Source organism: Mus musculus, chromosome 16, assembly GCF_000001635.26.
Source record: "Mus musculus strain C57BL/6J chromosome 16, GRCm38.p6 C57BL/6J".
NCBI classification, from domain to species: Eukaryota; Metazoa; Chordata; class Mammalia; order Rodentia; family Muridae; genus Mus; species Mus musculus.
Window position 1 is genome coordinate 37,032,335 of NC_000082.6, and position 23,064 is coordinate 37,055,398.

Here is a 23,064-nt window from a genome sequence, read left to right on the forward strand (position 1 = left end):
CACAAAAACAAAACATTTCTTTTGAAATAAATATACTGATGGGGAATATCTATATCTATACCTATATCTATATCTATGTAGACATAGACATAGACATAGATATAGATATGCTTATTGTCTTTACCAAAATAAAACATTGTCAACTCTTTGTGGTTTCTCAGAATTTTAAGAAAAGTTTACCTAAATTAAAAACACATGAAATATAAGATACACATTAAAAGACGTCTTAAATGAAGTTCAGGAATATAAAAGTCTGGGAAATTCTTTAAGAAAGTAGAGTTCCTATATTTAAATTCTTACTAGGGGAGATGTAACACAAAGACCACACAAGAAGGTAACAAACCTGTGACTGTGACTATTAGATCAGCGACAAAGGGGCCAGAGGAATATGTAGAGAACTAGGATCCCAGGCAGTGCGGGTGTGCAGGCTGATGGGCACATCTTGAGCAAGGCTTTAGTTGTTACTTTGTGTCACTTTGACAGAGGTACAAGAAAGGAAAGGTTTATTTTGGCTCATGGTTTCATAGGGTGCAAAACCAAGTGAATTGGGCTCCTTACATCATGGCAGCAGACAGGAAGCAGTTGGCAAGGGTGAGATTTACTCTTAAAGGTGTACCTCCAGGGGCCCACCGCTAAGAGCCAGGCTTTATAACTTTGTAAAACTGCCACCGGACCAGGAATTAAAACAAGAGCCTGAAGGGAATCATTTTATATTCAAACCAAGTGAAAATCTGCCTTTTCTCCTTTGATTGCCTTCCCTTGAACATCATGTCTCTGTAAACCTGAGCCCCCTGACTTTGGGATATATTATTAGAACTGCTTATGACAATTTACAAATTCTTGAGGTCTAAGTGACATCCCATCTCAGTTACATTGTAGTGGCCTGGGTCAGTGGCTTTAAAAGACCTGGGGATGATAATAGTAGGTAGCAGTTTCTGAACCTGATCTTTATTTCTCTCATTATTTGGCAGGTAACAGCCAATGAAGAAAGAGACTGGCATAGTTGGCAATTAATTAACTAACTAATTAATTAATTAATTTTGTGTGTGTTTGATAGGGTTGGTAAAATCATCTGAATTTCCACCAGTGATTCTAGACCAAAAGAGCCTTCTGGAAGTGATGGATCAGTTAAAACGTTCACCTTCAGGACTAGACTCTGTGTTGAAGAATACTGTGCCATGGGGAGTAGCGTTTCATCATGCAGGTATTCCTTGTTTCTAAAGCTCTTGTTAACATGTTCTCGTGGACTGCAGACAGGACTCTGATTACGAGCACACGCGGCTCTTGTAGAAGAACTGAGTTTGATTCCCAGGACCTGTGTGGCAGACTCCAGGGGATGTGATTTCCACTCTGGTCTCTCTGAGCTCCTGCACACATGCACTGCACATATATTCATGCAGCTTCACTCACAAACACATAATAAATCTAAACAGATTTTAAAGCTTTACCAGACTTTCACAATTTCTTCATGTTTGTATTTATGTGGATGTATTTCTTGTTAGTCACACTTAATACTTAATAGATCTTATTTTAAGAAACAAGGGATTAGTCAAACCAGAGTAAAATAAGCAGTTTAAAAATACGCATCTGAATTGCATAGATATACTAGATAATGGAATTTTAAAAACCATTATGAAACTGAATTGTAAAAATTTTAACCTATGTATATATTGTTCCCTTAAAATTTATGTTAGAATGATACTTTCTACTCAGATATGATGTTGTTATTCTTTTTATTTCAAGTATTGACATAGTCTCATATATATGGCAAAGTCAAATTTGTTTTAGGAATTGTCATTGATTTGTAGAGGATTTTGAAAAAAAAAAACCAAACCAAACCAAACCAAACCAAACCAAACCAAAACAGTGGGTAGGCTGTCAGCGAGGCCACTGGTATGACAGTCACTGAATGACGTGCTTGTCTCTGGTCATATGTGTTATGATTATAGTCACAAGAATGTTTCCTAAGATTGGAAGTTTAATCTTTTCAGTTCGATTCAGCTTTTTATCATATACAATGTATACATATGATTTTAGTGACAAACGATACAATTTTAAGAGAAATTTTTAAAATGTGCATTTGTAAATACATATCCATACACAGAAACACAGGGGTTGTTAATCAGTAGTATACTGTTAAACTTAACCTGCTGTTTGCTCTTACAAATAAAATGTTATTGGAACACACTTCCACTCACTTGATCTGCTGCTGCTGCTTTCATTTACCAAAAGCAGGGCAAGTAGTTTCTGCAGAAACCACCCGTTCTACTTAAAACAGGTAATTTTGCTGATTTATCTAAATGACGTCTAAAGATAGCAGATTGTACTCTTAAATAGGTAGTGATGGTGTTTTGTTTATAATAAAAGATCTTTAACAGCTTGTAGCTGACTCTCAAATCTGTTTATAAGTGATCCAGTGTATTGGTTCTGTGGTAATGATTTTGGATCTGCATTTTATTTAGGTCTTACTTTTGAGGAGAGGGATATCATCGAAGGAGCCTTCCGTCAAGGTTTCATTCGGGTCTTGGCAGCAACGTCTACTCTTTCTTCTGGAGTGAATCTTCCTGCTCGTCGGGTGATTATTCGCACTCCAATTTTCAGTGGTCAGCCTTTAGATATCCTCACTTATAAGCAGATGGTTGGGCGTGCTGGCAGGAAAGGAGTAGACACAATGGGTGAGTTTGAATGGAGATGTCATGGCATTGCTGAGAGATGTCTCCTTGAAAGTTGACCAGTAAGAGCTCTTTCCTATCATGATGTTTTTCTTTATTGTGCAGCACCATAATGCCATTCTCTTGGATTGCTTAATGTTTACTGTGAATATGATTTTTATTAATTATTGTGTTTCTCCAGGTAGAGAACTAAGATTTTTCTTTTGTGTTGTGTGCAGTGAAATGATTCAGTAATATGTAAATAACAAGATTTATGATTTTATTAGCTAGAAGATGATTGTAATTTCCATATTACTCCTTTTTCCCCTCTATTTTTAGTAGGTATCGTGTATGTGGGTGTGGTTGCTCTTGCCTGTGCCTATGAATATGTAGGTCAGATATTGGATATTTTTCTTCTATCATTCTCTACCTTATTTATTTGAAAGTTTTATCTATTTATTTATTTTTATGTATATGTGTCTGTGATGTGGTGCACTAACAGAAGAGGGTAGTGGATCTCTCGGAGCTAGAGTTATAAGCAGGTTTGAACTGCCCAACATTCGCGCTGGAACCAAACTCAGTTCCTTTGGAAGAATAATAATTCTTCTTACACACTGAGGCACCTATCCAGGCTTCCTCCTTAACTTTTGAACCTGGAAGTTGTCATTTCTCCAGCAAGTCCCCAGGTTCTGTTTGTGTCTGCCTCATCAATGTTAGGTCTACAGATGCAAGCCAGCACATCTGGCTTTTTTGTGGGTGCTGGAAGGTGTGAGCTCAGGTCCTCATGCTCACATAGTTAGTGCTTTAGCCACTCCCTAGCCTCTCATGTCTACTTCCTAGTGTTTAATCTCAAAACAGATAGGGTGCTATGTGCTCAGAAGTACCCTTTTTGTCTCTAAATTGATTCAGGTTCTAACTTGGCACTAGCAAGTAATGTTGCTATTATTGACAATCCAAACACAAACTTTGACTTAAGCAATGAGATAGTTTGAATTAAATATCAACAAAGAAGCAAAGCTTGCTCCAGCTCTTCTCCAGTGCATGACTAGCTGCTACATGGCAGTCAGTGTTACCACCAGTGAGGGGTAGGACCTGGGAAATGAAGTCTAAACATGAGGTGGACTACACTTAGGCAATAGCCAACTTTATTCAGAGCATCAGACAATTTATAATCTTAGTATTAACAAGAGTCACCTAGGTAAAGTGTAGAACCACAAGGGCAAACCTCACATGGCAAAAACCACATTTTTCCATAGAGACATATAAACAAAGAATAAAAGCCTGTTAAGAATTCACAACAGAGGAATCTCAGATGGCTGAGAAGCACCTAAAATGTTCAAAGTCCTTAGTGATTAGAGGACCAAAACAAACCAAAACAACCCTGAGATTCCATCTTACATCAATCAGAATGGCTAAGATCAAAACCTCAGGTGACAACACATGTTGGCGAGGATGTGGAGAAAAAGGAACACATTCGTGGTGGCCTTATTTGTGATAGCTAGAAGGTGGAAACAACCCAAATGTCCCATGACAGAAGAATGGATACAGAAAATGTGGTTCATTTACACAATGGAATACTACTAAGTTATTAAGAACGAGGATATCCTGAGTTTTGCAGGCAAATAGGTGGAACTAGAAAATATCATCCTGAGTGAGGTAACTCAGACCCAAAAGGACATGCATGGTATGTACTCACTAATAAGTGGATACTAGCTTCCCTACCCCAAATACATATTACCTAAGATATAGTACACAGAACTGAGAAAGGTCAACAAGCTGAAGGGCCCAAGTGAGGATGCCTTAGTCCCACTAGTGAAGGAGAAGAAAGGAATCACAAGTCGGGAGGGAGGGACCTTGGAGGGAAAGTGAAACAGGGGTTGGGGATGGGAAGAGGAGAACCTGATCTGGTATTGGGTGAAGGAAAAAGATTGAAGCTCTGAGGGCCATCAAAAAGAGTTGAAACAGGGCAACCTCAGGAGGTAGGAGGTTGGGGGGACCCTCCAGAATGCATCAGAGACCTGGGAGGTGAGAGACACTCAGGATCAAAAGGAGGGACCTTAGATGAAATGCCAACAGTAGGGAAAGGGAACTTACAGAGCCTACCTCCAGCAGGAAGACAGGGCATCAAATGAGGGCGGGGGTGCCATCCACAGTTGCAACTCTCACCCAAAATTGTTCCTGTCTGAAAGAACTACAGGGATGGAAATGGAGAAGAGCCTGAGGAAAAGAAGGTTCAGCAACAGGCCCAAAGTGGGATCCAGCTCAAGGGGAGGTCCCAAGGCCTGACACTATTACTATGGAGTACTCACAAAAAGGGACCTATCATGACTGCTTTCAGAAAGACCCAACAAACAGCTGAAAGAGTCAGATGCAGATATTTGTACCCAACCAGTAGACAGAAGCTGCTGACCCCTGTGGTTGAATTAGGGAAAGGCTGAAAGAAGCTGAGATGGGGGGCGACCCTGTAGGAGAACGAGCAGTCTCAATTAATTTGGACCCTTGATATCTCTCAAACACTGGACCACCAAACAGACAGCCTACACCAGCTGATAGGAGGCCCCCAACACACATACAGTAGAGGACTTCCAGGTCTGTGTTCATTCAGAGATGATGAACCTAACCCTCAAGAGACTGGAGGCCCCTAGGGTGGGGGTGGGGTAGCTGGGGTGGGGACATCCACGAGGAGACAGGGACACGGGGAGGAGGTATGGGGTGTGGAAGGTGGAAGTCAGAGAGTAGATGGGGGCATAATATCTGGAGTGTAAAAAAGTAAATAAAAAATAGTACTATTATATCTTAAATCACATACCGACACTCACACACTGATAGTGGGAAACTTCAGTATCACACTCTCACCGATAGATAGGTCATCCAGAGAGAAACTAAACAGGGAAATTCTGGCGCTAACTGATGTCATGAAGCAAATGGAACTAAGAGATTTATAGGACATTTCACCCAAATACAAAACAATATATCTTGGCACCTCATAGAACTTTCTCCAAAATTAACCTCATACTTGAACACAAAGCAAGTCTTAACAGATCCAAGAAAACTGAAAAAGCTCCCTACATTCTATTCAGCCACCACAGATTAAAGCTGGATATAACAACAAAAACAACAGAAACTTTACAAACTCATGGAAAATGAACAGCTCAGTATTGAATGAAAAATGAGTCAAGATAGAAATTGAGACTTTCTAGAATTGAGTGAAAATGAATACACAACATACCCAAACTTACGGAACACAAAGGTGTTCTAAAAGGCAAGCTAAGTGCCTACATAAAAAAAAAAAACATGAGATGTCTCATACAAGTAATTTAGCAGTACAACTGAAAGCTCTAGAAGAAAAGAGGCAGACCCAGAAATTGTAGATAGCAAGAAATAATCAAACACATGGCTAAAATCAGCAAAAGAGAAGCAAACAACAAAACAACAAGGGTCAATGAAATAACAAGTTTGTGAAAATTAGTAAGATTGACAAACCCTTACCTAAATTTACTAAATTTAAAGGTGGGGAGAGAATATACAAATCAACAAAATTAAAAATGAAGTGAGGCATAAAACTACTGACACCAGGAAAATTTAGAGAATCATGAGGATTGCCAGAGGTATCACCATCCCTAATTTCACGCTGTACTACAAAGCCATAATAATAAAAATGGCATGGTGTTATCACAAAAACAGATGTATGGATCAATGGAGTGAAATTGAAAACCCACACATAAATCTACAAATCTATCTATGGATATCTTATTTTTGATAAGTCAGAGATACCTATTGAAAAAAAGAGCACCTTCAACAAATGGTGCTGGTCATATTGGATAGCTGCATGTAGAAGAATCCGTATCGATCCATACTTACCACCCAGCACAAAACTCACCTCAAATGGATCAAATACTCCAGGATAAGGGCAGATATACTGAACCCGATAAAAGAGAAAGTTAGGAACAACTTCAAACTCATTGGCACAGAGACTTTCTGAACAGAACACTGTTAGGACAGGCAATACGATCAGCAATTAACGAGACCCCATGAAACTGAAAAGCTTTTGCATGGCAAAGTACATAGTCACTTGGACAAAAAGTCAGCAGCTCACAGAATGAGGTTTTTTTTACCCACTACACGTTTGGTAGAGAGCTTATATCCAAATATATAAAGAACTCAAAACCAACCATACAAACCAGATATCAAGTAAACAAACCATTTAAAAGTTGAGGTAAAGATTTAAACAGAATTCTCAAAAGAGGAAACTCAAAAGGCTGAGAAACACTTGAAGTGTTCAACATTCTTAGCCATCTAGGAAATGGAAATCAAAACTATTTTAAGATTTTATCTTATACCCATCAAAATAGCTAAAATTAATAAAACAAGAGACAGCACATGCTAGTGGGAATGTGAAATAAGGAGAACACACATCCACTATAGAGTATGTGGACACTTGTCCAGCCACCATGGAAATCATGATGGCGGTTTCTCAGAAGGCTGGGAATCAATCTGCATCAAGATCCAGCCATGTAACTGCTGGGCATAAACTCAAAGGATGCTTCATCCTACCACAGAGACACTTGCTAACCGTGTTTATTGCTGCTCCACTCATAGTAGCCGTAAATTAGAGACAACCAAGATGCCCCTCAATAGACGAATTGGAGAAAGAAATGGTGATAAATTACACAATGGAGTATTACTCAGCCATTACAAAGAGTGAAGTCATGAAATTCACAGGTAAATGAATGCAACTCGAAAAATCTTGAGTGAAGTATTCCAGACACAGAAAGACAAAAATAGTATCTTATATATGGAAATTTTCTGTTAAGTTGAGAATAACTATAGAGTAAGGGACTAGGCCAGAGAAGCAACAAACATAAATAGAACTTTTTGTCTTCTACCTCCATAAAAATAAGGCACAGATGTCCCCTGGAAATATTTCTTTTGCTGTCTCCTCTATAAGTCATAAGGATCACTATAGACAGAGGCCAGCACTGAGATGTTTATATAAACCCACCCCACTGAAATAACACTTCTCTTTCCTTAGCTTCCCTGAGGATGCTCCTCCTTACAAACTGCTGCCAAACAACAAAATACATCAACAAAACAGCATTTGTTTTGTCTTATTATTCCTCCACACCTTATTGGCCTTTATTAAAAATAACTATAAGACACCTAACAGCTTTGGCAGGGCTCACTCCTTTCCTATGTAACCTTCAAATACATCAAAATTAAAACATCAAGACCAAATAGAAATTATATTCCTTTTTCCTATTAGTCTTTAACACCTTCAGTTATAGAACTGAAAATAATCTAAAAGCCAAAGCAGCAGTATGGTTTCTGGTAACATTCGGATTGCCTATCCAGAGTCCAAAACCATAGCTATGATAACAATTATGCACTCGTAGCAACTTTTAGCATCTCCTGTCTCCACTCAGTAAGTCAGACTTCTGGTTAATAGTGCCTTATGGACATGGCTTAGCATTGAAGAGATATGTGTTTTTGGTTGTAGGTGAAAGTATCCTAGTTTGTAAGAACTCTGAGAAATCCAAGGGCATTGCTCTGCTTCAAGGATCTCTGGAGCCTGTGCACAGCTGTCTGCAGAGACAGGGAGAAGTCACTGCTAGCATGATACGAGCTATTCTGGAGGTAGGAGTTCAGGAAATCATAGTTTACTCTTTTATATTTATCAAAAATTGAGCATGTCAAAAATATGAGGTGAGTTTTCTTTAAGAACGAGATAATTATATTTTATAGCTTTCTCAAGTATGAGTCTGTTTCTTACATATATTTAAACATACATACATACATACATAGATACATAGTTCTTTAGGCTCTGCTATTGGGTTCTGTTATATAAGTTGATAAATACATTCTAATACATGTACATATACATGTACACACATATGTATATGTACATATATATATATACATACACAAATATATATATGCATATACATACATGCCTATGTACTATGTATATGAATATCTGGTTATTTTTAGAGTTGAATATAGCAACTAGCATATTAATCTATTTAAACATGATTAAACAACCAAATGACATGTGGCTCTCTTCACCTTTTTTTTGGTAGTGCAGAGAATTGAACTCAGCCTTGTATGCTGTGCGTGTATTCCTCTATTGAGCTATAACTGTGGCTCATCTTTACTTTTTATACATTCTTTATTGCATTTTGAGAAAAGATGACAAAATGAACCCTTGTTCTACTAAGATAATACATGTGGATATTAAAATCAAATCATGGTGTATATTTAAAAAAAAAAAAAAGCTTATAGTAGGGCTGGACCTGTGGTGCATACTCCTTATCCTAGGATACTGGAGACATGAGCTTCACAAGGCTGAGGCCAGCCAAGGGAACACACTGAATACTAGCTTCCTGTGTTTCTGCCCTTCCCATCCTTCTGAATGGGATGTATTCAAGAGTGGCATTTAGGAGCAAAGTATTATACTCACAGGTGTGAGTCATGACTGTCTCCTTTATATATATAACTAGTTCCCAAAGTTCAGGCGCATTCTTTTTTTGTTTACAAGAAAATATGATATCTACTCTCAAGGAAAATGTCACTTTGTACAGTTGTCATCTGTATTTGTAATGCGTAATGACAAAATAAAGCATCGCTATACAAAGACTGAAGATATTTTAAGAGGATAAAGGCACTTTTGTTTACTTGGTGTCCTGGGACTCTACACATCTCATAAAAATTACCGAACTTTTCAAACATTTTCTCTCAGATAATCGTTGGTGGGGTGGCCAGTACGTCACAAGATATGCAGACTTATGCCGCCTGCACCTTCTTGGCTGCTGCTATACAGGAAGGGAAGCAAGGGATGCAGAGAAATCAAGATGATGCTCAGCTTGGAGCGATTGATGCCTGTGTGACGTGGCTGTTAGAAAATGAGTTCATCCAGGTGGCAGAGCCCGGGGACGGCACAGGAGGTAAACACAGCTCTTATGCAGAAATGCTCACCGTTTATATCATGTTCACTTTTTACATTTTGCTCATAAATTTCTGCATGTTAGATGAGATTCTGCATATTGATTGACAGAGCTGAGAGGGTTAATGTGTTGTAGAGAAGGGCAGTGTTTGCTTTTTTACCCTTCGATCCTGTATTCCCTGCTCTAGGAAAGGTGTATCACCCAACACATCTTGGATCAGCTACTCTTTCTTCTTCACTGTCTCCAACTGATACCCTTGATATTTTTGCTGACCTCCAAAGAGCAATGAAAGGCTTTGTTTTAGAGAATGACCTTCATATTGTCTACCTGGTAAGTTCTATTTAAAGACAATACTATTCACTTATCTATTGGTAGAACCTCACTGGGTAGGCAAGACTATCCTGGAATGCTTGATCCTCTTGCCTCTTGTTAGTGAATATTGAGATGCGTGTGTTACATCAGGTCTGCAGGAGGAATTCATTACTTTTCTGGTCACTGTGACACAATAACTTGACAAAAGAACTGAAGGAAGGAAGAGTTTCTTTGGTCTCACAGTTGAGGGTGTAGTTCATTATGATAGGGAAGGTATGGAAGGAGGAAAGGTTGAGGCGCCAGTTCCCATTGCATCCATAGTGTCTTTGTTAAGGTTTTATTGGTGTCTTAGTCAGTCTTCTAGTGCTGTGAAGAGATAACATGACCACAGCAACTCTTGAACAAACAAAGAAACCCCAGACATATAATTGGGGCTGGCTTACAGTTCAGAGGTTCAGTCCATTATCATCATGATGGGAAGCATGGCAGCATGCAGGCAGGCATAGTGCTGGAGAAGCTGAGAGTTCTACATCTTGATCTCTAAGCAGCAGGAAATGACTGGCTTGAGCTTCTGACACCTCAAAACCTGCCCCACAGTGACACTTCCTCCAACAAGGCCACACCCACTCCAACAAGACCACACCTCCTAATAGTGCCACTCCCTACAGCCCGACATTCAAACATGTGAGTCTGTGATGGTCAAACCTATTCACAGCAGCTCACACAGTTAGGAGGTAGAGAGAGAGAGAGAGAGAGAGAGAGAGAGAGAGAGAGAGAGAGAGAGAGATAGAGAGATATGCTGGAGCTCAGCTCCCTGTCTCCTTTTATTCCGTGCGGGACTCCAGCCCACGCGGTGCTTCCATCCACACTTCAGGTTGGTCTTCCTCACTCAGTTTGTCTAATGCCCAGAAGCCTGTCCCCTGTGTGATTCTGGACTCTGTGGAGTCAACAGTATTCATCATAGAAAGTTTGTTATATTTGATCATCCTCTATAGTTATAATAAATGTTTTGATATAAATTTACTATCAAATTCTTCAACAAGAACCTAACCAGAAATGTTTGTCACTGAAAAGCAGATTCATACACTTTGATGAGCAAATGAAGGGAGAGAGGAACACTGACTTTTCATTAGAATGGAGATTTATCAGGAAGTGCTGTAATAAATGCACTGTGTGCAGAGGGCAGATGTGAAGACAGGGTCTTTTCTTTCCCTTTACAAACGTATAAGTTACATGGGTAGTAACAGGCTCCGTGTTGTGGGCCCCTGATGTGACTGGGAAGAATCTTAAGAGGTCTTACCAGCTGTCTGCCATGGCCTTAGCAATGTCCCGCGTATTATGCGGCAGCCATGCGTGTGAGCCCCAGATCCAGGCTGTTTGAGTTCAGCTTTTGGCCTCAACACAGTAATGTTCTCTTTATGCATGTCCTTTTCTTGTTCAGTTGGTGCCATGCTTTCTTCTTTTACCTTCCCCTGTCCTTTCTTCATCTCCTCCCACCCCCCTTTTCTCTTTTTCTTATTTGCTCCTAAGCTCTGTGGCTGGAAAATGTGCCTTCTTTTCTTCCTAAATGTCTTTTTTTCTGAAGCCCAGGCTAGCCTTAAACTTCCTAGGTATACTAGGTTGGCCTGAAACTTACCAGGCTGGGCTCAAACTTTGTTTTGTTTGCTTTTTGTTTTGGTTTTACGAGACAGGGTTTCTCTGTGTAGCTCTGGCTGTCCTGGAACTCACTTTGTAGACCAGGCTGGCCTCGAACTCAGAGATCTGCCTGCCTCTGCCTCCTGAGTGCTGGGATTAAATGCCTGCACCACCACGCCTGGCAGGTCTCAAACTTTGTATCCTGATGCCTCTAAGCATTATTGTTTGTTTGTTTTTACCCTTTTGTCTACATTTTATAATCTTTTTGTTTTGAAGTCTTTGTGTTCTAACATCTGAACATTTTAAAGGTGTTTCTTTGCTTCTATCCCCAGCCCCGTGCTTAGGACACTTGGCTCTTTCTTGTTTGTCTTAGAACTTTCTTGTTGAATCCTGGACCACCTGCCCTTCTCTTCTTCCCATTTTACTGATTCTTTCTTGGAATTACATGAAACAGTTAAGATAATACCTTGAGTCAGACCTACTTAGGTTGAAATGTCTATGATTAAATTGCATTTCATGAAATCAGTGTGTGCGATAAACAACCAGTTTCCCTTTCCCCTGCCCCCTCTCTGGCTTTCTTCTTTTCTCTGTCTGCCTTTGTTCTGTCAATGAGTTATTTTTGAATAAATGGTTTCTTTTAAATGCATTATTACCACAGATGTCTGCTGCAGCCTGGGCCTTTGTCTTTACTGCTTACATTTATAATTTTGTTTCTTATGTAGTATAACGGGTTTGCTTGTTTGGTCCAGTGCTAAGGCTTGAACCCATGGCCTTGTGCATGACAGATAAATGTTTTACTACTGAGCTCCCCATAGCTCGCTGGCAAGCAATTACTCAAACTAAAATGAAGCTGCTTTTTTTTAGGTTACACCTGTGTTTGAAGATTGGATTAGTATTGATTGGTACCGATTTTTCTGTTTATGGGAAAAATTACCAACTTCTATGAAAAGGGTGGCAGAGCTGGTTGGAGTGGAGGAAGGGTTCTTGGCTCGATGTGTGAAAGGAAAAGTAGTAGCTAGAACTGAGAGACAGCATCGGCAGATGGCCATCCATAAAAGGTAAGCATCAAGGAGCCTGCAGCGTTTATCAGGGTCAGGCGTTATGTCCGTATCCAGTTTACTGACTCACTCTGATTTCAACAATATAAACATTTTGACTGACTATGGTAAAATTTATACATTTCTCTGATTTATTTAATTTACTGACATTATTTTTTCTTGTAACTTGTAATTTAGCAGTCATTATGCCTACAGACCTTGAAAGTCAAATATTTAACCACTTTCCTTTTTGAGTCAGAACTTCCATTTATGGTGGTTTTATCTGGAATTGTACTTTGTAGCACCTTTAGAAGTAATCTTTTATCAGCTGGAAGGTGCTAAAAGATTTGCATGGGGAGACTATAGAATGTTAAGCTTTCAAATATAGTATATGATTTACATCATAGTCTAGTACAAATTTATAAGGATCTCTGTGCTTGGATTATTTGTGCCAATTTTGTGTTTCAAATCAAATCTGGATTCTATAATTAGATACTGTCATTTCACTGAAATTCTATTCATCTTATATCCTTGTATCAAATCTTCTGAGCTATGCACCATCCCATTTCTTAACCCAAGTAATTTCTTGAAGTCAGTTAGTAACATTAAAATGTGGGAACTTTTTTGTGATTTTGGTATTAGTTCTTAGCTATGGCTAAGGCATATAAAATGTACTGTGTGCACATGGTCTGAGTCTTGTCTCCCAGGACTCTTTCTGTCTGCTATCCTCTCGGAGGGTCCTGGATCCATTTTGGTCTGTAGGTGGTTTACAGTGTATGTTATACTTTCATCATAACTATAAATGATCTCTTACATCACTTTTGATGATTTATTTTTAGGTTTTTCACAAGTCTTGTGTTACTGGATTTAATCAGTGAAATTCCCTTAAAGGACATTAATCAGAAGTATGGATGTAATCGTGGACAGATTCAGTCTTTGCAACAGTCAGCTGCTGTCTATGCAGGTTAGTCAGACAAAGTGCTTCACGGCTAGCTAAGATTCTATGGTTTAAGCTGTTTAGATTTTTTTATTGAGCAGGGTCTCACTGTGTAGCGCTGGCTGGCCTGGAGCTTCCAATGTAGACCAGACCATCCTCAAATACAGTGATCCCCCTGCCTCCTAAGTAGTAGAATTAAAGGTGTATACCACCATGCTTGGCTTAAAAACAAAACAAACAAACAAACAAAATAGCGGGGCGTGGTGGCGCACGCCTTTAATCCCAGCACGCAGGAGGCAGAGGCAGGCGGATTTCTGAGTTTGAGGCCAGCCTGGTCTACAGAGTGAGTTCCAGGACAGCCAGGGCTATACAGAGAAACTCCGTCTCAAAAAAAAAAAAAAAAAAAAAAAAAAAGATTACTTTCAAAAATGAACTAACAAACAAAAAAACAAAACAAAATAAAAAACCAACCCTTCCATTTATTTAAGCCAGTCTGAAATATCTGTAATCTTAGAGTCCCTAGTGTCATCATCAGGTGTCCTGTTGCCTATGGAGAGCCATCATCAGGCTGTGTCTCACTCTTATTTATTTCCTGTCTGTTTCTTAGCAACCTGCTACTTAATTGTACATCTTTTCCCTGGCTTCTCCTCTTCCACTTTGACATGGAGAAACAAAGTCCTCAATGAATCCCTTTCCTCTTAGTACTGATGAATAGATTTTGAGAAAGAGGCTGTAGATGAAGAGAGATTTGTAGACTCTTCTTTTTTTTTTTAAATAATCTGAAACCCAGCCCCATTCAAGTGGAGGTGATAGACATGACATGCACACTGAATGAATGAATAAGTAAGAACGTTCAATGAAATCAAACAACATAAACAGACTTTTGAAGGAATTCAACAAGGAAGCCAACAAGCATCTGCATGAAGTAAGAAGTCAATACAGGATATGAATGAGGCATTCAATAGAGACAGAAATACTGAAAAAAATCAAATGGAAATTTTGTAAATAAAAATCTCATTGACTCAAATAAAAGCTCAATGGAAAGCCTCTCCAAATAGAAAGCAGAGTTTCAGGGCCTAAAGACAAGGTATATGAATTAGAACATGAAGATAATGACAAAGGTAATAAGAAAATATGAAGGGAAATGACAAGATCCACAGGACATTGTTAAAAGGCCCAATCTAAGAGCTACTAAGATGACACGGTATGTGAACAATGCTTGGCATGTAAGCATATAGGCCAGCTCAATAGAGTATGCTAGGCATGGCAGCAGACATCTGAAATTCCAGTGCTGAGGAGGTAGTGACAGAAGAATCAGGGGCTGGAGAGATGGCTCAGTGGTTAATAACACTGACTGCTCTTCCAGAGGTGCTGAGTTCAATTCCCAGCAACCACATGGTGGCTTAAAACCATCTGTAAGGGAGTTGGATGCCCTCATCTGGTGTGTCTGAAGAGAGTAACAGTGTACTCACATATATAAAATAAATAAATCTTAACAAAACAAAACAAAACAACAACAACAAAAAAAAGAGATTTGTAGACTCTTGACCTGACCAATCTAAATCTCATGCCTCAAGAAGGTTTCACAAACAGGTAGAGTCTGGGTCTGATTTTACTCGTTGTTAGCCCTTAGGAGGGAAACACTGAGATACTAAAGGGTTTGTGTCTTTATGTATAAGAGGCTTCTTTGTGAATGTGTGTGCATGTGAGGGATGCTGAGTAGATGTGGGCAGAGGGTACAATGAAGGGAAGCACTCAGTACTCAAGTGACTGGCATCACCGATCTAAACTGCATCTGGAGGCAGTGTTCTTATGGAGCAGTGACTTCCTCCAAAGGAGGTACTTGGCTCTCATGATCTCTTTATTTCCAGAGGGTGGGGCTATGGGCAGGTGGGCAGGAGGGCAGGAGGGCAGGAGGGCAGGATAGCCTTTTTTTTTTTTTTAAAGAAAATACTATCGCTTCTTGGTCTTTTGGCTAAGATCAAGAAAATAGTAACTAGAATGTTGCTCTTTACTTCTTTTAGCACTTGATGTTTTATATCATTTGTCCAGGAAAGAGTCCTTCATCTGTTTTGTTATAGTTCATTTAAAAGAAGAAAGAAAATAAGCAGAAAAAGAAAAAAAAGGAGAGAGAGAGTAGTAAGAAGAGTGGACTAGAATGGGGCTTTTTGTTGTTTAGGAGTGGTATGTGCCTCAGTATCCAAATGCTGTTCATAGGGATAAGTGAGATGGGCCTTGAGAGAGGGCTTCTTACACCATCATGAGGTCCAGAGTTCAGATCCCGCAGCACCCTCATACAAAGCTGGGCACAGCAATGCATAGCTGTACTCCCAGTGCTGGAAGGCAGAGATCCTAGGGGCTCTCTAAGTGATTAGTCCAGGCAGTTGGTGAGCCCAAAGTTTAGTGAGAGGCCCTGTCTCAAAAACTGAAGTGGAGAGCGAAAGGAAGATGCCTGACCTCAATCTCGTGCCTCTAATTGTGCTTACTTTATTCTTTGTGCACGTAACTAGGGCCTTTAATATTTGTTTGTTCTCCTATTAACTTATCCCTTGGCTCTGTTAAACCTTACTTTCTGCAGAAAGATCAAAACCAAACCAAGTACACACACACACACACACACACACACACACACACACACACACACACACACACACAATTTTTAACTCAAGAAATATTCTTTGACCATTCTAGGAATGATTACGGTGTTTTCCAACCGCCTGGGCTGGCACAACATGGAACTACTGCTTTCCCAGTTTCAGAAGCGTCTTACGTTTGGCATCCAGAGAGAGCTGTGTGACCTCATCCGGGTGTCCTTACTCAACGCGCAGAGAGCCAGGTTCCTGTATGCCTCTGGCTTTCTCACCGTGGCAGATCTTGCCAGAGCTGATAGTGCGGAGGTAGAGGTGGCTCTGAAGAACTCTTTGCCTTTCAAAAGGTAACGAAGTCTGTGTCTGTCTTAGGGCTATTAAGTGACAATGCATCAACTTAAAGAATTGATAATATATGAAATATATTAAAATATTTCCCTTGTTCAGAATCTTAGGGCATATTTGCTGTGTCAGAAAATGTGACTATACTTTCTCTTGAGGGTTACTGTTTGTTTTCTAGTTTACACCATGCGTGGCTGGAAAGGCACTCGTGACGTGTTAGATTCCTCAGGCTGAGCATGAGTGAGGGAGGCAATGGTGCTTGCCGGCCTCTGCAGTGGATTTGACTCCCATCACCTCTCCAGGGCTCATCCGTTCATACACTCTGCTTAACTGCTCTTTACAACACTAGACCTTCACTCAGTTTTTGATGAGAGGGTTCCTAGACTGTGTGAACAGGGAGGGGCTAACAACACATTGAATGGATCAGACTAGCATATAATCACTACTTTTAATTACTTTCTTTTTGAACATGTTCCAAAATTAAAGTATCAGGTAGGGCTGATGGCTCTTTACTTTCGGTTACTAACAGTTCTATTTGAGGAACATTAAACATATATTCTAAAGCAGAATGCCCATCTCATTTCCAACTCAGTCTCTTCCCTTCCACTGATGTTAGGCCTGGCTTTTGGACTGAATCTTTTAACAAGGGTGGGAAGGGACTGGTTGTTACAGTTACCAATTAATTTCTTTTCTAATGGACCCAGGCGTGGAAGCTGCAGATCGAGTTCCTTGCTACCCACCCCAACGCTCTGGATTCCGGAATGAAAGACAGACACTCTGCTTTCTATTTTAGTGTGCCCTAAATAGCTCGATGGCTGGGCCGCTCCCAAGCCTCCACATGGCCAATGCTCCCCTCCAATACTCCTAAGTCATTATGTACTAAAATCCATATTCCATCTTTGTTGCCCTATACCCAGTTGAGGTGAGGACGCTCTTTTCAGGCTCTTCTGTGATTGCTATGCTCTCTCTTCTGTATCTCTCAGGCCTGGTCCTCACTCTTTTCCTGGCATGGTGGTTCTAAGCCCTTCCTCCTTCCTTGGTCTCCTTGCCCGCAAATCCTAAAGTTCTGCCTGTCTCCTTGACCAGCCATCAGCCACCAGCAACTTTATTTACCAATTAAAACCAACTGGGGGCAGGGACCCTCAGCATCTTACATGCAGATTTTAAACAATTAACATAATACAAGCGTTAGATCAAATCCGCTGCATTACTAGTGTGTGACCTTTTACAAGCTTCTTGGCTTTGCATGTTTCCTACATTTACTTTTGATTCATTTTAAGGTTTGAGGTGGGATGACATGTGAAGGGGCAGAAAGTTGTTTTGAGTTGTATTTGTTTCCATAGCTGTTGGGTGTTGAATGTTAGCCCATGTCCCCATTGTGGCTCTTTCTCTTGAGCATCATTTTTTTGTGGTGTTTTAAGTGGCTTTTTACTGCATCCTTACTAATGCTGAAAAAAATCACAAAGCCTTCTGTATTCTCAACAGTGGTATAAGAAGGCTTCCTAGTGATTGTGGTGGTCTGAATAAAAATGGCCCACATAGGCTCATGCTTTAGTCATCAGGGAGCGGCAGTATTTGAGAAGGATTAAGAGACGTGGCCTTGGAGTAGCTGTGGCCTTGTTGGAAGGAACGTGGCACTGGGGGTGGGCTTTGAGGTTTCAAAAGGCCATGCCAGGCCCCGTTTCTCTCTCTGCCTGTAGATCAGGATGTAAAATTCTCAGGTACTGCTCCAGTGCCATGTGTGTTGCCATGCTCCCACCATAATAATGGACTAAACCTCTGAAGCTGTAAGCAAGCCCCAATTAAATGATTTCCTTTATAAGAGTTGCCCAAGGTCATGTTGTCTCCTCAAAGCAGGGGAACACTGACTAAGACAGCAATGTAATGAGCCAGGTTTCTAGTTTCCTTGCATGGCTCTTTTGGAAATGAATGTCCTCTAGAGGGATGCCCCTGAGTTGGTGATAGGTGCAAATACTGTAGAGCCTTAGCAGTGGTAGTGTCTCATAATTTTTTTATCAGTGCTCCATTGTCAGCCTGTATATAGTAGTCTGTCTCAACTGTCTTCTAAGCTCATAGAGTTTAGTGTGTGAGTTTGCAGATCATGATGCTTTTAAGGAATATATATATATACATATATATATACATACACACACATACATACAGTTGTAATGGAAATTTTTGGCCTTTTTATTGCTTTAGGGCATTATACATTTGTGTTTAAGTAATTTAGGGGTATATTTTCAAGTATTTTAGGAATGTATTATATATTTTTAAACAATATATCTTAATTTTCCTTAGTAACAGTATATTAGGTAGGTCTCTGGTTGGTCTTGTGATCTGAGTTATTGTACAGCTGTGGTACTTACAGGGGTGGCTATATGCTGCCACCATGCTCAGTGAGCTCACTAGCTGATACTTTTCTTTACTGTCACCTTTAGCTCTTCAGTTAACTAATGAACTATGTTTTTGATAGTCCGTACTATATAATAACATAGCTGTTTTTGACATTATGACTCCCTTACCTTGGCCTCCCTATGATTGGGTTTCTGGCATGCAAAAGCACACCTGTCTGCTCTAGTTTGTAGCTGGACAAATTCTGAAGTAGATGTAGATTAAATGTCTTCAGCTCTAGAGTATAACTCATTCTGTTAGAGAACTAGGGCTGTCATGGGATTAGTGTTTTCATCTCCTTGAGATGCGCCTCTGGCTGACTACTCTATGTAGAATAAATCTCTATTTCTCACAGACTCTTTGGAGATAAATATCTATGCCAAGATACGTACTAGTAGTTTCTGAGGTGAAGAAGATCAAGTATAGACATGCATGCTGATAATATACTACAGATGACCTGCCACTCTTCAGGGAGGGAAGGCAGTATTCACTAAAAAAATTCTGAGTTGAAAGTTCTTTCTTGTTGGCTGTAAGTATATCATGGGGCTTTCTTCAGTTCTGTGGTCAGGTTGATGTGTTGATGCTGACATGCTTATGCCTGCTTTGAGTCTAGAACCATAATTCAGCAAAATTATTGCTTTCAATATCATATGCTTTGTGTTGTGTACTGAGGATGCAACTACTTCTCTGAAATAGTTTTCCTTTTAAAATATATTTTTAAAAAATATTGAATATGTATTTTTATCCTTTAAACTGTAGAATATTAAAATATGTGAACATTATGGAAAGACTAATTTGAGATAGTTAATACAAACATCACTCCATATGCTTACCATTTCTGTGTTGAGAACACTTCCAGTCTACCTTCTTAGTGATTTTTAAGATGCAGCACCATGTTGTACAATATGCTAAGCTGTTCTTAGCAAAATGCCTAATATGGATTTAATTATAAGGAAAAACTATAAGTGTAAAGTGGAAGATAATTTACAAAATAATTGCTCAGTCCTTTTCAGAAATACCTGTTATGATAAACAGACCAAGGAGGCACTTCTAATTAAGAAAGACTGGAGAGTTAAACAAAATACATTATTTGATTCCAGGTTTCATTAAAAAAAAAAAAGAAAGTGGACCAAATGATTAAAATTGGTACTCACTAGCTATTGGCTTGTAAAAATATGAAGTGGGGCCAGTTGCCACCTGCACCTGGGAGGTAAGGCTACTCCACAGCCCTCTGTACATAGGTCCTGCCAGGAGAGAGCTGATCTTCCAAGAGTGCTCTCAATCCCAGGCTCAGAGGTGAGATTTCCACTTTCTCTCCAATAACTGTCCAAAATGGGACAGGCTAGGTTCACACAGGGCATAGGAACAGTGGAGTAGCTGGGACAGGATCTTTTCAGTCTCCATTTGCACCCCGGAGCTGGGGCTATTCCACAGCCCTCTGTACACAGGTCCCTCCAGAAGAGAGCTGGTCTCCCAGGAGTGCTGACACAGGCTTACAGGCCCACAGGAGGGACAAGCTCCAGCCAGAGACAGCAAGACCAACTAACACCAGAGATAACCAGATGGTGAAAGGCAAGTGCAAGAACCTTACCAACAAAAACAAAGGCTAATTGGCATCATCAGAACTCAGTTCTCCCACCACAGTAAATCCTGGCTACTCCAACACACCCAAAAAGCAAGGTTTGGATTTAAAGTTACATCTCATGATGCCAATAGAGGACTTTAAGAACGACATAAATAACTCCCTTAATGAAATACAGGAGAACACAGGTCAACAGGTAGAAGTCCTTAAAGAGGAAATACAATCAAACAGGTGAAGGGATTGAATAAAGCCTTCCAGGACCTAAAAATGGAAATAGAAACAATAAAGAAATCACAAAGGGAGACAACCCTGGAGATAGAAAACCTAGGAAGGAGATCTGGAGTCATAGATGCAAGCATCACCAACAGAATACAAGAGATAAAAGAGAGAATCCCAGGTGCAGAAGATGCCCTAGAAAACATTGACACAGCAGTCAAAGAAAATGCAAAATGTAAAAAGCTCCTAACCCAAAACATCCAGGAAATCCAGGACAAAATGAGAAGACCAAACTTATGGATAATAGGTATAGAAGAAGATTCCCAACTTAAAGGGCCAGTAGATATCTTCAATAAAATTATAGAAGAAAACTTCCATAACCTAAAGAAATAGATACCCATCAATATACAAGAGGTCTACAGAACTCCAAATAGATTGGACCAGAAAAGAAATTCTTCCTGTCACATAATAACCAAGACACCAAATGCATAAAACAAAGAAAGAATAATAAAAGCAGTAAGGGAAAAAGGTCAAGTAACATAAAGGCAGTCCTATAAGAATTACACCAGATTTCTCAACAGAGACTATGAAAGCTAGAAGATCCTGGGCAGATGTCATACAGTCCCTAAGAGAACACAAATGCCAGAGCAGGCTACTATACCCAGTAAAACTCTCATTTAACATAGATGGAGAAACCAAGATATTCCATGACAAAAACAAATTTACACAATATCTTTCCACAAATCCAGCCCTTCAAGGGATAGTAAATGGACAACTCCAACACAAAGAGGGAAACTACATTCTAGAACAAGCAAGAAAATAATCTTTTTTTAACAAACCGAAAAGAAGATAGCCACATAAACACACCTCTAACAACAGAAATAACAGGAAGGATCAATCACTTTTCCTTAATATCTTTTAATATCAATGGACTCAATTCCCTCCAAAAAAGAAATAAACTAACAGACTGGATACATAAATAGGACCCAACATTTTGCTGTGTACAGGAAACTCACCTCAGTGACAAAGACAGACACTACCGCAGTGTAAAAGGCTGGAAAACAATTTTCCAATCAAATGGTCTCAAGAAACAAGTTGGAGTAACCATTCTAATATCAAATAAAATTGACTTTCAACCAAAAGTTATCAAAATAGATAAGGAAGGACACTTCATACTCATCAAAAAAAAAAAAAATCTACCAACAATGGAGGAGCATTCCTCTTTCTCCACATCCTTGCCAGCATCTGCTGTCACCTGAGTTTTTTGATCTTGGCCATTCCAACTGGTTTGAGGTGGAATCTCAGGGTTGTTTTTATTTGCATTTCCCTGATGACTAAGGATGCTGGACATTTCTTTAGGTGCTTCTCAGCTATTTGGTATTCCTCAGTTGAGAATTCTCTTTTTAGCTCGGTTCCCCATTTTTTAATAGTGTTATTTGGTTCTCTGGAGTCTAATTTCTTGAGTTCTTTGTATATATTGAATATTAGCCCTCTATCAGATAAAGGATTGGCAAAGATCTTTTCCCAATCTGTAGGTTGCCATTTTGTCCTGTTGACAGTGTTCATTGCCTTACAGAAGCTTTGCAATTTTATGAGATCCCACTTATCAATAGTTGATCTTAGAGCCTGGACCATTGGTGTTCTGTTCAGGAAAATTTCCCGTGTGCTGATGTGTTTGAGGTTCTTTCCCAATTTCTCTTCTAATAGATTAAGTGTATCTGGTTCTATGTGGATGTTTTTGATCCACTTGGACTTGAGCTCTGTACAGGGAGATAAGAATAAACCAATTTGCATTCTTCTGCATGCAGACTGCCACTTTAGCCAATACCATTTGTTGAATATGCTGTCTTTTTTTCTACTGGATGGTTTTAGCTTCTTTGTCAAAGATCAAGTGACCATAGGTGTGTTGTTCCATTTCTGGGTCTTCAATTCTATTCTATTGATCTACCTGCCTGTCTCTGTACCAATACCATGTGTGGTTTTGTTTTATTTGTTTGTTTGTTTGTTTGTTTTTAATCACTATTGCTCTATAGAACAACTTGAGGTCAGGGATGGTGATTCCCCCAGAAGTTCTCTTATTGTTGAGAATAGTTTTCACTATCCTAGGCTTTTGTTGTTGTTGTTGTTGTTATCAATGAATTTGCAAATTTCTGTTTATATCTCTGTAAAGAATTGAGTTAGAATTTTGATGGGGATTGCATTGAATCTGTAGATTGCTTTTGGTAAGATAGCCATTTTTACTATGTTAATCCTGCTGATCCATGAGCATGGGAGATCTTTCCTTCTTCTGAGGTCTTCTTTGATTTCTTTCTTCAGAGACTTGAAGGGACCCATGGCTCCAGCCACATATGTAGCAGAGGATGGCCTTGGTGGATATCAATGGAATCAGAGGCACTTGATCTGTGAAGGCTGGATGCCCCAGCATAGGGGAA

At 39.6% G+C, this 23,064-nt stretch overlaps 1 protein-coding gene across 6 annotated transcripts in view; it reads left to right on the forward strand.

The window, feature by feature from the left end:
* Polq (polymerase (DNA directed), theta) overlaps positions 1 to 23,064 on the forward strand; it is an 83,679-nt gene that overhangs the window by 20,594 nt on the left and 40,021 nt on the right. For 4 of the 6 annotated variants that reach the window (XM_006522735.4, XM_006522734.4, NM_029977.2 and 1 more), the window contains 8 exons: positions 1,058 to 1,204; positions 2,463 to 2,675; positions 8,149 to 8,285; positions 9,388 to 9,592; positions 9,780 to 9,922; positions 12,404 to 12,597; positions 13,416 to 13,540; positions 16,205 to 16,448. In XM_006522735.4, the coding sequence (XP_006522798.1) occupies positions 1,058 to 1,204; positions 2,463 to 2,675; positions 8,149 to 8,285; positions 9,388 to 9,592; positions 9,780 to 9,922; positions 12,404 to 12,597; positions 13,416 to 13,540; positions 16,205 to 16,448 (1,408 nt within the window). Of the gene's footprint in view, positions 1 to 1,057; positions 1,205 to 2,462; positions 2,676 to 5,339; positions 7,374 to 8,148; positions 8,286 to 9,387; positions 9,593 to 9,779; positions 9,923 to 12,403; positions 12,598 to 13,415; positions 13,541 to 16,204; positions 16,449 to 23,064 lie in introns of those variants that run through there. The other 2 variants (XM_006522736.3, NM_001159369.1) reach the window with 2 other exon arrangements.